At 44.5% G+C, this 14732-nt stretch overlaps 2 protein-coding genes across 4 annotated transcripts in view; one reads left to right on the top strand and one right to left on the bottom strand.

Annotated features, from left to right (window-relative positions):
* Positions 1–402: 402 nt before the first annotated feature.
* Positions 403–14732, top strand: part of RASEF (RAS and EF-hand domain containing) — a 57022-nt gene continuing 42692 nt past the window's right edge. The window contains exon 1 of one of the 3 annotated variants that reach the window (XM_032477522.1): positions 403–1172. In XM_032477522.1, the coding sequence (XP_032333413.1) occupies positions 739–1172 (434 nt within the window). In that variant the 5' untranslated portion in view covers positions 403–738. The remainder of the gene's footprint in view (positions 1173–14732) is intronic. The other 2 variants (XM_006182736.2, XM_032477521.1) reach the window with 2 other exon arrangements.
* Positions 7256–14732, bottom strand: part of LOC116663053 — a 150236-nt gene continuing 142759 nt past the window's right edge. Inside the window, exon 12 of the transcript XR_004319091.1 lies at positions 7256–7632. The gene's annotated coding sequence lies outside the window, so the exon portion shown is untranslated. The remainder of the gene's footprint in view (positions 7633–14732) is intronic.

The following is a 14732-nucleotide window of genomic DNA, read 5'->3' on the forward strand; positions in this document are numbered from 1 at the left end:
TTGCATCTAGTTGGACCTTAATGCTGGATGTACATGCATTAAAGAAAGCATCGGAGAATGGGGTCTTCTGGTAAATCTGGTAAATCTTGTACTTTGGTTTGTGAGAAAACTTGTATATACAAAAGTTTACCAATTTTACGGAATCCAAAAAGAATAAAATACACATACGTTAACCAATGTGGAATCCGACGCCTACCTTCCTTTCCCCTTTCTGTCCAGTTAGCTCCCCACGCTCACACCAACTCTTGATTTACCCGAGCAACTACTGTTGACACCGAAGGGCCTGGCAACGCTAGTCTCACCCCCAGTTCCCACCGGGTCCCCCAACTCCAAGAGCCACAAACCCAGGTTCCAAAGCCCTGCGGGGAAAGCCCAGCGTGGCTCGCAGAGGCGTGGGAGCCAGGGCGCGGCGCTCCTCCTCCCCGACTGGGCGGAGCCGCGTGCGCCCGGCAGGTGCGTGCAGCCGCGCCGGGCGCTCAGTCGCGGCGGGCGCTGCTGCGCGGTACGCGGGGCCGTGGGTGCGCTCGCACCGCTCCAGAGCCCGTTCGGAGCGCGCCGTCCTGATCTACCCAGGCGCCTCGATCCTCCCGGACCTTCCTATCAGTGGCCTAACTTGCCCGACTTGTCCAACTCGCCGCAGCTCCGGGCGGCAGCACGTGGCCCCAGACTCCCTGCCGTCGCCGCAGCCGGGACGGGCCGCGCGCCCCGGAGCCCTCGCAGTCGCCTCCGCGAGGCGGGATGGAGGCGGACGGGGACCTGGAGGAGCTGGCCCGGCTGCGCTCGGTCTTCACCGCCTGCGACGCGAACCGCTCGGGGCGCCTGGAGCGCGAGGAGTTCGGCGCGCTGTGCGCGGAGCTGCGCGTGCGGCCGGCCGACGCTGAAGCCGTGTTCCAGCGGCTCGACGCCGACCGCGACGGCGCCATCACCTTCCAGGAGTTCGCGCGCGGCTTCCGCGGGGCGCGCCACAGGGGACGGCGCCGGGGCCGGGGGCCGCGGGAGTCGGCGTCCGCCCGGGCCCGGGCGGGGTCGAACCCCGGGAACAGCGAGGAGGACGAGGGCGACGAGGACGCGGCGGCGGCGGCGCTGGCCTCCCCTGCGGACCCGGCGAGCCTTGGCCAGGCTTGGGAGGACTTCCAGGCGCGACTCGGGGACGAGGCCAAGTTCATCCCCAGGTGCGTGTGCGGTTTGGACGGCGGGAGGTGGTGATGGTGTTTCCTGTCCTCCCTGGGGCTCTGCCATCTCTCCCTCTTACGCTGACGTGTGCGCAGACCCACTGGACCCTACTCTTTCTGAGTTGCTTTCTCCACTCGCCGACTCACTTTAACTTTTCCGAGATGAGAACCCTAGAGTTAAGAAAAGGATACGCGTTCGGAGTCAGAGTTTGGGGGGAAAGTTTTACTTGCTCATAGCTAAGCCCTGCAAAGAGCACTTTCTAGTTACACAGGCCAGAGTGAAATCCTCAGCGGCTGTGGATTCCTCCAAGACACCGGTTTAGGAGCGCTCCCGACTCCTCAAAGATTTGATTACGTCACCTCCTACTCCAGGCCTCCGGGTTGCAGGGAGCGGCAGCCCTGAGCGTGACTCGGGCCGTTAGCCAATTTGGCATTCTCTGTAGTAGTTTTTGTATTTGTCATTTTCCTGCTACACCGTAGAAAACAAGACATTGTTGTGCATTTATATTGCTGCGCATAAATGTTCATTGATGCCTACTATGTGCTAGGCATTTTACAAGTTCATTAGTTTAATTTCCACAGTAACCTTGGGAAGATAGACTTTCTTATCTCTGACTGATGGAGAAATTTAGACCTAAAGACGTTAGGGGACTTGACGAGTTAGTAAAAGAGCAACATTTGATCCCAGATGTTGTGATCTGAAAAACTCATTTTTTATACACAGAATGAAATAATTAAATCATACAATAAATTCTCTACTCCTGTGGCTCCAACAGAAATAACAACATCAAGTTACTTAACTCTAAGGTAAAAGGAGGATGCCTGCAGGTTCGGGGCATTGAGGGAAAAATGCTCAGGTTTAATTGAGGTTAATTTACATCTCTCTCTGCCGGTACTCATGGTATGTCTTGAGCTGTTTTCACTGCTTCCTCAGGTGCCACAAACATGTTAAAAATGTAAAATGCTTCTCTGCTCTCTGGAGTTTCTTTGAAATTTTATGAATCTCTAGCTGTCATTATTTGGAAGATCTGGAAGGCATCATTTTGGTTGGCAGTTAACACATCTAAGACGTAAGACAGAAAAGGAAATAGCCCTGGAAGGCAGCAGTCGCTGGGCTCACCCATTCACAGCTTAGACCTGCAGGGCTGGGAGTCCTCACTTCCTTCTCCGCCCAACTTCTCCCTCCGGTTTGGGAAGTTCAGGGAATACTGGGCATAGAAAGTGACTCATCGCAATATAAGAGGGACTGTGTAGAGAAAGTGGGTGTGATACCCGTCTTTTCTGTTATTTACGAATGAGTGAAAATGCAGTGTCTCCACTGAGGAAGTAGAAAAATGTAAACTTTGCTATAAGCCATGTACTTTGAATCATCTTTCATCTGTAGCTTGGTTTGGAGCCAGGTAATTAAAAAAGGTAACAATATTAGGGATAAGGATAGGTGAGCCCACACCATATTTTACACACATACACACACACACTTAGAGTTGTCAAGTCTCAGCGGCAAATATCTGACACTTCCTTTAAAAGATCAAAATGACTTTCTTTGGATAAGCATACAAACCAGAACTTAATATTATTGGTGACATTATTATTATCATGATGCCTCAACAACTTCTCAGATGTTATTAAATTTAATGGCACCAGTGTCACCTGGTAGACTTGTGTCCTAAGCCCCACCTCCCGTCTTCTGTGAGATTAACAAGTACAATATTTGCCTTCCTGTACTTGTTGAAGTGGAAAAGAACTAAACTGAGTTGCCCTGTCTGATTGTTCCCATGGCAGCCATGAACTATTTTGGTAAATTGGGTGGCTCCTATTCCACTTCCTCATACAGCTGTTCACCTTCCCTGCCTCCCATTCAAACGTGATAAAAATCTGTTGTTATTGACAATGCCATTGCCATTATTTCAGCCAAATTAATTCTGCAAACATTGAGTGCCTGCTTTGTGCCCGACACTGGCTAGGGTGGTATCCTAGGTCCCTGGAAGTGAAGAGGAGGAGATGTAGTTCATGCCCTCAAGAAGTTCACAGTGTGGGTAAAACGTTTCTCAAAACTTTCCTGGGAGAACGTGTAAAGGCAGGAGAGTTATTTGCAGGAAACCCCATATCTCATGGACTTAGCCTGACAGACTGCTGTAAGCAGGGACTTTCTGTGAAGTCTTGAGTTTTTAATCTTAAAAAATTACATATTTGTTCATTTTACTTGTAATATAGTGGGGCTTGTTTTAACATAAAATACTGTATTTTCTTCCAGGGGGAAATTCTCTCTCTGGGAAGGTGTGTCATTTCATCTGGTGGCTTGGTTTCCCACCTGGCACTCCATCTTCCCCCAGGTGTTCCCCTGTCCCATCCCTTTCCTGAGCATTCATGCCCAGCTTGGGGAAGTACCAGATATCAGATATAAAAATGTTTGGTTCCTGTAGAGGCAAAACATGGTAATGATTTCCCTTTCAAAGATCATTCACACTCTTAGATCAAAATATTAAGCATATTTGGATTAAAATCCCTAGTCATCAATAATTATGGTATCAGAGAGAAAGTAATATTGCATTTTGAAAGGGTAAAAGTAGTCTCTGGGATGTGTGTTAACACATTCTTAAGTTCCTTTTCTCTGAGAAAACTGAGGGACCCCTTTCCCTACAGGCTGGGGAGGGGCGGGTCCTGAGCAGCCATGTGACCTGTTAATCTGAGCTGGGCAGGTGTAATAGGTCCAGAGGGTCAGGACAGGCGGTCACCCCTCCCTAGTAAGCTGGAAGTAGGTCAGCCAGTGGGTGAAGCCAGAACGGGCAAGGCAGTGTAGTTATGTAAGAGAATTCTGGAAGGAGGATAGTATCCAGCCAGAAAAATCCATGAAGTGGGGAGAGAGTGCAGACTTGTAATAATGCAGCCTAACCGATTTCTCGTGCCAGGGGTGTTATCTTGGTGAAAGGGAAGTTTGTACCCAGTAGGTGCTCAATCATGTACTGAGTAAATATTTGTTGAATGAATCGAATAAGCTTGTGATTCCTTGCTTCATATACTGAGAATGCAGTTAGTTCGTGCTGCCTGCATTCTCTTCATTTCTTTTGTTGGTTCCCTCCCTGTACTTTCAAGTTCCTGGTGAGAGCTGGTGTGTTGAGAGACTAGCAAGGAGAGAAGATGCTGTGCACACTGAGCATCTGACCGAGACAGAGGGATGGCAGGAGTTCCTCTCTCTCCTCCAGTCAGTGCTGAAACTTTTCAGTGTTTTCTTAGTTCTGTTTGTAGCGATTTTAAGTGTCATTTGTGGACTGATTGACTTTGATAAATTAACTTAGAACCACACATTCTCACAAACAGAAACAGAAGGTTCAGCTGGCACCGGAACCACGATGGATTTGTGATGGGCACTGGTTTTGCCACAAAAGCCGGATCAGGAACATACCCTGGGTGGGTGTCTCTGGTGTAACAAGGGTAGTGCGATTGGTGACCTGCTAAACAGGACTAGGGAGGGATTTGTCCAGGCAGCAAAATCAGACCTGTGTGGTGAGCTGTTTCACATGGTTTGTATGAGCATGCACAGTGTTGAAGAAGCTTTTGTTGAATAATTTAGAAACAAGAAATTTAATTGAGGAGAACCAGGGCTACCCACGTGTGAGCTGCATACGGATTGTGAAAACAGGCTGCTGGATCACGTCCCTGTAACTGAAAGAGAGGAAAAGAGCACCAGTTGAACACCAATCCCACTTACGAGGACATTTTTAAAAACACGTAACTACAGCTAAGCAGAGGCATAATTTCAGCGCTGGTCAGGATTTCTTTTACATTTCCCTTGCTTGGGTTCCACTTCAGAGCTTTTTCCTCTGATCGTCCTCTTTTGTAATAACGTGGCTGCATTAGAAGCCCACTTCACATCCATGGTACGGTGCTTGGCAAGATGGACCCAAAGAGAGAGAAATACACACAGAGAGAGGGCTGGAGACACGGAGAAAGAGGGGGACGGGGTGAGAGGAGGCGGAAGACTGATAGACAGATGGAGAGACACTGACTGATTGATTAGGCAGTGCCTCAGTTTCCCCTCTGTTCCCACTCAATGAGTACATGGCCCTGAGCCAGCTTGAGATGTGAGAGTTAAATCAGCTCTTCTCAGTTTAATCTGAGCTCTTGAAAATGGGAGCAGCTGGGTGCTTTGGACTGTGTTTGTAGTGTTTGAAGATAAATGTATTTTTTTCACTCATATGGTCAGTAGTATCTGATGCTCATCCAAGGAGGTAAAGATCTGTTCTAGCCTTGAGGCACGATGGTGGGTGGGACCTCAGTCCTGGAAGGGGTTCAGAGGTGTTTTTGTGTGTGATGCTGACCTTTGGCACTGGCTTTGGGCCTATCCGTGTGCTAGCCACGGGCTTTCCAGAGGTTCTCTGCCTTTTCTGCCTTCAGAACTGGGGGCATCTATCTATCTATCAGTCTATCTGTCTATCTTTGTGTGTATCTTTATCTATCTCTGTATCTCTATCTTTGTCTCTCTATATCTATACAGAGATATTTACAAAACTGTATGTGGAGGTAAACAGATATGACTGCTTTGTGGGTTCTCCTTGCCCGCTCAAGCAGATTATTGTAATAACTTTATGACAGCTCCTTCTTTAGTATCACTTGTGTAAAGCGACCATTCAGCATTCATTTCCATTTTGTTTAGTAGACTTTAGGCCAGTTGTACTGCCCAGAAGGGATGTTATCCACACAGGTGAGAGGGGGCAGCTCATACCTCAGGGAACCAGAACTGGAAACCAGGGAAGAGTAAAGATTTGGGATGAAAAATGTAAATGGAGATAAATGTGAATACCCAGCTGACCGAAGTTGCTTTGTCCTTATCTGATGAATCTGTGTGTTAAGATGATGACTCATTTAAGAGAAGACCGGTTTTTCTTTCCTCGGCTCTCCTGAGCGATTGAGGTCAGATTCCTTCAGGAGACGATGGTGTTTGCAGATCTGAAGGCTGTTTGCTCTCTGAGTGGGCTGCGCTCTGGGAACACAACGTGGACTAATTTTCAGGGCATCTGACCCTGGAATGATGTGAAAAAGTCAGGATTTTTGGCTACTTTCTTTTTTTAATCACATTCCAGAAGATCACCCTTCAGTTCTTCAGAAAATCAAAAGAAAGAGTGATTAAACTTTCCTGCTGGTTGCTGGGGACTGAATGAAGTACAAAGCTGATAAGCAGGGGAGTGCATCTCAGGGAACTTCCTCCTTGTGGAAAATACACCCCAGGCATCATTGAATGAGACCAGGAACCTCTCCAAGGGTTTTAACTGTTGAAATGTTGAAATTGAAGTTGTCAACAACATTTTATTTTAAGGGGGAAATGTGTTCAAGAAAATTTGTAAGAAAATCTCTATGACTAAGTTTGCTTTAGTTTGATGTTTTTTCGTCCATCTCTGCATAAAACAGAGACACCAGAAAACCATTATTAGTTTATCTTTGGTTTGATGGTTAGATAGCAAGGAGCGTAGGTAAAAATCAATGATTCTTCAAGTTAAAAGTAAATTAAAATTTTTTCTATGGTATTTTTGTACAGTAACTAAACAAACTACATGTATACAAATAGTTTTAAAATATTTCAAAGATGCCATAGAAAATAAATTCTCATTTGGTTATATGATTTTCAGAACAGACTCTTGTAACCTTTGAGAAAGACTTTAAAGAAGGCCTTAGCAGATTGTATACAATTTTTAAAGGATGTTTTCAGGTTTACAGAAAAATTGTGAACATAGTACAGAGAGTTCCCATATAACCTGCACCCACTTTCCTTCATTACTAACATCTTGCATTGGCGTGGTGCATTTTTCAAAATTAATTAAATGGTACTGATACAGTGTTAGTAACTGAAGTCCGTATTTTATTCAGATTTTCTCAGCTGTTCCCTAATATCCTTTTCTGACTCCATCATTCCACCCAGGACACCACACTGCACTTAGTCGTCATGTCTCCTTAGGCTCCTCTTGGCTGTGACAGTTAAATATCTCATGCAAGTTACACATTTATCACCATCTTTCTTGAGGAAAGGACAACATTTTATTAAGGATGCACCTTTGTTTTGTGAGATCATTGTTGCTAAAAGGGTTTATTGCAAAATATAAAGCATTACCATCCAGTAAAATAACCGGTTATACATTTAAGCCATACTAAAAATAGTTAAATCATAGTAGGGAGAACATTGTGGTTACTTTCTATTGCCCTGTGGCAGGACACTCAGACTTCTGTCTTCTGTACCTAATTCATGTACACCGTACCTGTAACTTCCTGATTTCCCATTGAGTGGGCCAGATGGCTGCCCAGCAGCACTGTCTGGCAGGTAGCGGCACAATGGGTTCTCCAGGTGGCCCGCAGGGCAGCCCTGTCCATCTTTCTCCATCACCATCTGGGACCCGTAGGGGTTGCCTGTCTCCATCTTCTCTTGTCCAAGCTTAATTTGTTTTATCAGTGACTATTCTGTTTCCTGCTCCTGAAAGGAAAGTCTTAGTTACACTGTGTCTGGAAAGAGCCAGGAAAGGAGAGATGGGTTTATCACTGGTTGTCTTCTGATTTAGCCGCACGCTAATGGCAAGTCTTTTCACTCCACGGATGTCTCACTCACTACTAGGTGAACGCCGGAGGTAAAAAGTGCAGATCCGCCAACTCACCCTGGCTTCTTTTAATGCAGCTGTTAGTAACTTTAAGGCATAGTTAGTGCACAGTTTAGTAACAGTTGCCAACTATTAATGCAACTTTTTGATTACAGAAAAGGGAAGATTATAGATAAATGCTAAAGTGGATAGGCTACAGGACAACAGGCTTAAACTGGATTTGTTCCTGGCAAAACTGGCAAGGTGACAGATGTCATCTAAAGGGAAATTTTTGCATAGAAACTGACATAGTGCCCTTTATTTTTCTCCCCAGCCCCTATCTTTCTTGCCAAATAGAAATTTTCAGTGCAAAATAACGATAATACACCTAGTTGCAGTAACGTTACTAGATTATGCCTATGTTTAACTTGACTCAAGGTAAGTTGATAGAAGAGAATACTGGAAGGGAGAATATGCGTTATAAGGCCAGTACTCAGCCGTGAAGAGGCACGTGTTCTCATATCCATGCCCACATGCGGAGCACACTGATGATGTGATGTCCATAAGTGAAAAAATTTGATACGGACCTAGGAGCAGGATGTGAGCGACGGCCTGTTTTCCTGGTTACAGAAGGGTTAGGTCTGCATTGCCCCAGCCCCTTTCCTGTGCTCAGGGCCTTATGCGAATAGACTGTAACAGGGATCAAAGTAAGGCCCACTTGGCCCTCTGCCTGTTTGTGTAAATAAAGTTTTATTGGCACACAACCAAACTCATTCATTGATTATGGTCTGTGGCTGCTTTCCTGCTATAATGGCAGAGTTAAGTGGCTGTAACAGAGATGGTAAACATTTTATATACCTGGTGCTTTACAGAAGAGGTTTACTGACCCCCAGACTACATAAGCTTTGCAGACTGACCTCAGGTGTGACCTGCTTCTCTTTTTCAGTTTCCTCTGTACTGGCCCCATAAGATGACATTTCTGTCCGTGGGGCTTCCACACCACATGCTGTCTTCCTTTCAGCCCTTTTCCAAAATACAGCACAGAAGCAGACAGGAGATAACCACCTACTTCCCTCCACCTCCTTTGGGTAGAGGAGTCAGGAGGAGTAACAAATTGTAACAGGGGCTGATAGTCACTGATGACGTACAGTGTGCCTGCACATCATATGTGCTTCAGGAGGGTTCATCCTCACGTTCCATGGTAGTTTCCAGTCCTTTAGTCACTTTATGACCAAGAAAACTGGAGCTCAGACGTTAAGTGTCAGGAAGCCTGGGTCATGAAGCCAGGATGTGGTGGGGAAGCATTTGAATTAGCCAGGCTGTTACATTTACCCTATGTGCTATTCCTTCATGACTTCAGAAGCCCTCAGCTGTTTCAAGTCCCTAAACCTTCAGCACATGCCTCTTGCTGGCTCTGTCTTCCTCCCTTCGTTGGCAAATTTCCAGAAACTAAATTTCAGTGATTCTAAATAGGAAGCAATTTGCAACTTGAAGTGTTTCTAGGCTTTGAATAAACCTAGTTAACACACTTGTCTTCCAGGAAATTTCCATTTTACAGCCTTTTGGGGAATGTTACCCAAATAAGTACTGAGGCAAGTAAACTATTTTGTGGGCAGACGTGAATCCAGAAGGAAGTTGACTGCAGGGGCTGTTTTCGGGCTGGGGCCCTGGGTGAGGCACTGGTGGGTGAATACCTGGACTAGATCGTCCTCTGACTCAGCAGCCACAAAACAGAGCTGAGAAAAGCCAGGCCACTAGACCAGTTGTCTTTCCCAGTCTGTGGGGTGGCGGAACCAGTTTGAATAGACCATTGTTTGTTTTCTCTAGAAGGGAGAGCCAGGTCACTATTCCATGTAACTGAGTTAATGAAGAGCCAAACCTATTGTGAGAACACAGACCAGAATCACTTCCAGTTAGGCGGCCGGTGCACAGCTGTTCGTGGTCAGAGGCACATCCTGTCTGTGCAGCAAGACTTGAACTTCAGAAAGAGAACCAATGCTGCCCCTTTCCAGCCGCGTGGCTAGATTTGGCCATTGGAATTTATCTTCCAGTTAGTTGGGGTTTATTCTGGAAGTATGTGTACTATGTAATAAAAGCACATTTTGAAATTATTCGTTTTTACTTAACTCGTACGGGGGAAAGAGGCTAAGCCTTTCCCCTCAACTGGCTAAATGACAGGATGGTTTTTTCACGGCATCAAGCAAGATTACACTGTATAGCACAGGGAAATATACACAAAATGTTATGATAACTCAGAGAGAAAAAAATGTGACAATGAGTGTGTATATGTCCATGAATGACTGAAAAATTGTGCTGAACACTGGAATTTGACACAACATTGTAAAATGATTATAAATCAATAAAAAATGTTAAAAAAAAAAGGTCAGCTGGTGTCACCTTAGAGAGAATACACTCATTATTCTTACTCCTATAGAAAAATAAACTATCAGATTTTTAAAAAGACTTTATTTTTTAGAGCAGTTTCAAGTTCATAGCAAAATGAGGAGGCATGTACAGAGACTACCCATATACCCTCTTCCCCTGCACATGCACAGCCTCCCCCGTCACCAACAACCCTCGCCAGACGGTACATTTGTTACAACTGATGACTCTACTTTTATACATCATTATCACCCAAATTCCTTATTTCACTTTAGCGTTTGCTCCTGTTGATGTACGTTCTACGGGTTTGGACACATGTATAATGACATGTATCCATCATTATAATGCCATACAAAGTATTTTCACTGCCTTAAAAATCCTCTGTGCTCCGACTACTCATCCAGCCACTGGCAACCACTGATATTTTTACTGTCTCCAAGTGTTGCCTTTTCCAGAATGTCATATAGTTGGAATCATAAAGTATGTAGTCTTTTCAGATTGGCTTCTTTCACTTAGTAACATGCATTTGAAGTTCCTCTGTGTCTTTGCATGGCTTGATAGCTCATTTCTTTTTAGTGCTGAATAATACTCCATTGTCAGGATGCACCACAGTTTATTATAATCTGTTCACCTAAGGGACATATTGGTTGCTTCCAGGTTTTGGCAATAATGAATAAATCTGCTATAAACATCCGTGGGGGCATATATTTTCATCTCCTTTGGGTAAATGACAGGGAGCACAATTGCTGGATCATATGGTAAAAGAATGCTTTGTTTTGTTGAAATTTGCCAAACTGCCTTCAAAATGGCTGCACCATTTTGCTTTCCCAATAGAAATGAATGAGCGTTTCTGTTGCTCCACATCCTTATTAGCATTTAGTGTTGTCAGTGTCCTGGATTTTAGCCATTGTAATAGGTGTGTAGTGATAGTTCATTGTTGTTTTAATTAGTATTTCCCTGATGAGATATTGTGTAGAGTACCTTTTTTATGCTTATTTGCCAGCTGTATGTCTTCTTTGACAAGGTGTTGGTTAAGGTCTTTGACCAGTTTTTTAATTAGGTTATTTTTCTTGTTGAGTTTTAGGAGTTCTTTGTACATTTTGGATAGTAGTTCTTTATCAGATGGTGTCTTCTGCGCATATTTTCTCCTGGTCTGTGGCTTGTCTTATTCTCTTGATGTTGTCTTTGCAGAGCAGTGCTTAACTTTAGCGAAGTTCAGGTTATCGGTTATTTCTTCCACAGATCGTGCCTTCGGTGTTGTATTTGTGATGGCATCACCATATTCACAGTCATCCAGGTTTTCTCCTAGGGTTATCTGCTAGGAATATGATAGCTTTGCATTGTATGTTTAGGTCTGTGATCCATTTCCAGTTAGTTTTTATGAAGGGTGTACGATCTATGTCTGGGTTTGTTATTTTACATGTGGATGTCCAGTTGCACAAACACCATTTGTTGAAAAGACTATCTTTGCTTCACTGTGTTGTCTTTTCTCCTTTGTGAAAGATCAGCTGACTCTATTTATGTGGGTCTCTTTCTGGGCTCTCTGTTCCGTTCCACTGATCTGTTTGTCTATATGATCAGATTTTAGTTATCTGTAATTTTACACATTCTATAATAAAGTAGAAGCTAGGGAAGACTCCTGAAGTCCCACATTTCTAGATTCAGTTATACTAGACTTAGATTTACCTTTTCTGTAAACTTGTTTCAGAATTCTGTTTAATTCTCTACATCAACCAAAACTTTGTGAAGATGAGGTCATCGCTTTCTTCAAACCTTCCAGGGTCTTACCACCTTCTCAGAATAACTGCCCCCTCCCTTGTCTTTATGGTGCTTCCAGGCCCTGTGCGGTCATCCGCCTCCCGCTGACTTCTCCCCCGTCTGCTGCTGTGGCCCCCTCTCCCACCCTGAGCTCTCCCGCCTCACCAGCTTCTTCCACTTACAGGAACTGCTGCTGACCCCTCACCTGCCCCCAGTCCTGTCAGCTTGTGGTTGTTGGTTCCTGGGACAGGCCACTCCCACCCCACTTCTGCCCATTGACATCTACTCATCTTTCAGGTCATCATCCCCCAAGGCTTGGTCATGTCCACCTGCTCTGTGCTGTCAGAGCATCTTGTACTTAATCTTCATGGTGAGCCTAATGAGGGGAAGAACTCAGTCTGTTTCTTAGCATTTTTCTCTCCAGGATCTAACATGGTACCCTTTGGATTGCGTGGATATTTAATTGCCCATGCTCAGGTGTTAGGGTCATAGTGTCAGTTTCCTAACAGCCATCCCTAGCGTAGAATGATGTAGACATTGGCACTGAATACTGTTTGCTTTTGTCCACAGAAAACCATTTAGGGTTTTAGATCTATATAACCTACAGTTTGAATAAATAGGTTAGCTCTCTTATTTCAGTGTTTCAAGTAGCAAGGCTTGGAATCAGAAGGGCCAATTTTCCTACCAACCCTATTGGGTCACCGTGTTCCTTATCCTGGAGTGGTGTTGCCTGCACTTGACTATTTCTCAGGGGTGTCCTGAGACCAGAGGTGTCCAGGCATTCTAAATACTGGCCTTACTGGCCTTACATTACAAATACACAAACATAGATATATATGTGCTCTCTAATAAAATGTTAATCCTATGGAAATGTGTGGCCTTTAAAATTTTTTACCTATCTTAACTATACCTGATTTTTTTTCCTCCTAAATTCATGTAATTTCCCTCTTGGCTTCAATGGGAATATATGAAATTTACAATGCTTATTATTTCATTTTACAATTTTAAGTTGTGAATTTTTCATCAGCAGTTTATTACTGTCTTTAGTACAGATCGTCTTGTAATTTACTGAACAAGAAGATGAAAAGGTTCAGATTTTAAACATCTAAAACTGGTTTTTAGTCCAGGGTGCATTTTTCTCTGATTGTATTTCTTTCAGTCTCTTTCCTTCAGACATAAATTAGATTATTTTTAATGTTCGTGGCTCTTTCCGCACAGAAGCAGAGGCTGTTTTTTGTCTTGGCTGACTAACACGTGTGACCTGACCCTTAATCTTTACCTCGTATTTGTCTGGTACACCTGTAAACAGGGCTACATGGTATTTGTGAATCCAAGCATACCTGCCTTCAATGAGGCCCTGAACTTAATGAATTAAACGTGCTCAGAGCCCTGTCACTACCAGGCACCCTTCTCAGCACCCAGAGGAGCCACCCAGGGTCAGGCCCAGGAGAAAACAGAGCTGTGTGAGCAGCATTGTGCGGTCTGCTTGTTTAACCTTTGACGTCAGGAGTGAGGACACTGGGGGAGGCCGGTGGCTCCTGCAGTCTCAGGAGCAGAACAATAGACTGTCTTGGCACCAAGTGATGGCATCCAGTAGGTTGAGCTGAAGAATCTGTAGGTGTTTAGCTGCCTGTACAGGGCACAGCATTTAAATGTTACATAGAGGGGCCGGGTATTATCTTTTGTTAGGATAAAGTATTTTGTTTGTTTGTTTGTTTTTGCATCAGGTGTGAAAATCACCAAGTGCATTGCATTGCAGACTTTCAGCATAATCCAGATAGTTCTCTCGTTTCACAGATACAGACCAAATGAAGCAAGCAGGCAAAAGGAGGGGGAGGTGAGAGTGTGCCTCACTGTGTCCAGCAGTGCTTTGCCCAAATAGCTTAGGTAAATAAGAATTTATAAGAGTATCTCATTATAATCTTAGTCATGCTTTCATTCTTTAAAGGAGTCCCTTTGTGATGTGGGCAGTCCTTGTAACAATAATATCTATTCTCCTCTGAAATAATTTTGAAAAAAATCTTGGGATCCCTGAAAAGCAGGCTGGCGCTTACTTTTGGCATGAAGAGCTAGCTCCTCCCTGGAGCGGTAGACTCTGGAGCCCGATGGGCTGAGCTGGAATCCTGGCTCCGATACCAGGATGATACTCACCTCTTTCTACCTCAGTTTCCTCTGTGGTAAATGGGATCCAGTGATAACTTCTTCATAGGGTTGTGAGGGTTAAGTAAATAGCACATGTAAATGCTGACGTCACTTCAGGGACTGCATATATAAGGTGCTTGATAAATGTCTGCTTCAGTACATGAATGCTTCAGAATAGTCTTTTGTTCCCTTGAAGGGAAGTGGATGGTGGCAGTAAACACTTACCCTGGTCATAGAAGTTTTATTACTTAGTTAATATGAAGCTATCAAGGAAGGAGGCAAGAAAGTAATTTAATCTGGAAGATGATAAAAAAAAAAATAGGAAGCTATAAAGCCAACTTCTATAGCTCAAGATGACTGTAGCAAAGTACGTCCAAGCCTTAGGCACAACAGAATACAACCTCATTTCTCTCTCATGTGTTAGGAAGATTGAGGTAGTGGGGAATCCTTCCCGAGCAGTTTCTCGCAGCATAGTGATTCAAACACATCTCATCACATGGCTTTGCCACACCGGAGTTTTTCACCTCAGCCATGAGGATGAGGAAGTAAGGAGGGAGGCAGAGTAGGAGAGAGAGATGGGGTTGGAAGAGAGAGAGAGAGAGAGAAATAGACATAGATATAGATAATGAGAATATGAGCTAAAGATCTTACAGAGGATTCTAGGAGCCAGGCATGGAAACACATCATTTCTGCTCCCATCCCAGTGGCCACAACTAGT

The sequence above is a fragment of the Camelus ferus genome, chromosome 4, assembly GCF_009834535.1.
Source record: "Camelus ferus isolate YT-003-E chromosome 4, BCGSAC_Cfer_1.0, whole genome shotgun sequence".
Lineage (NCBI taxonomy): Eukaryota > Metazoa > Chordata > Mammalia > Artiodactyla > Camelidae > Camelus > Camelus ferus.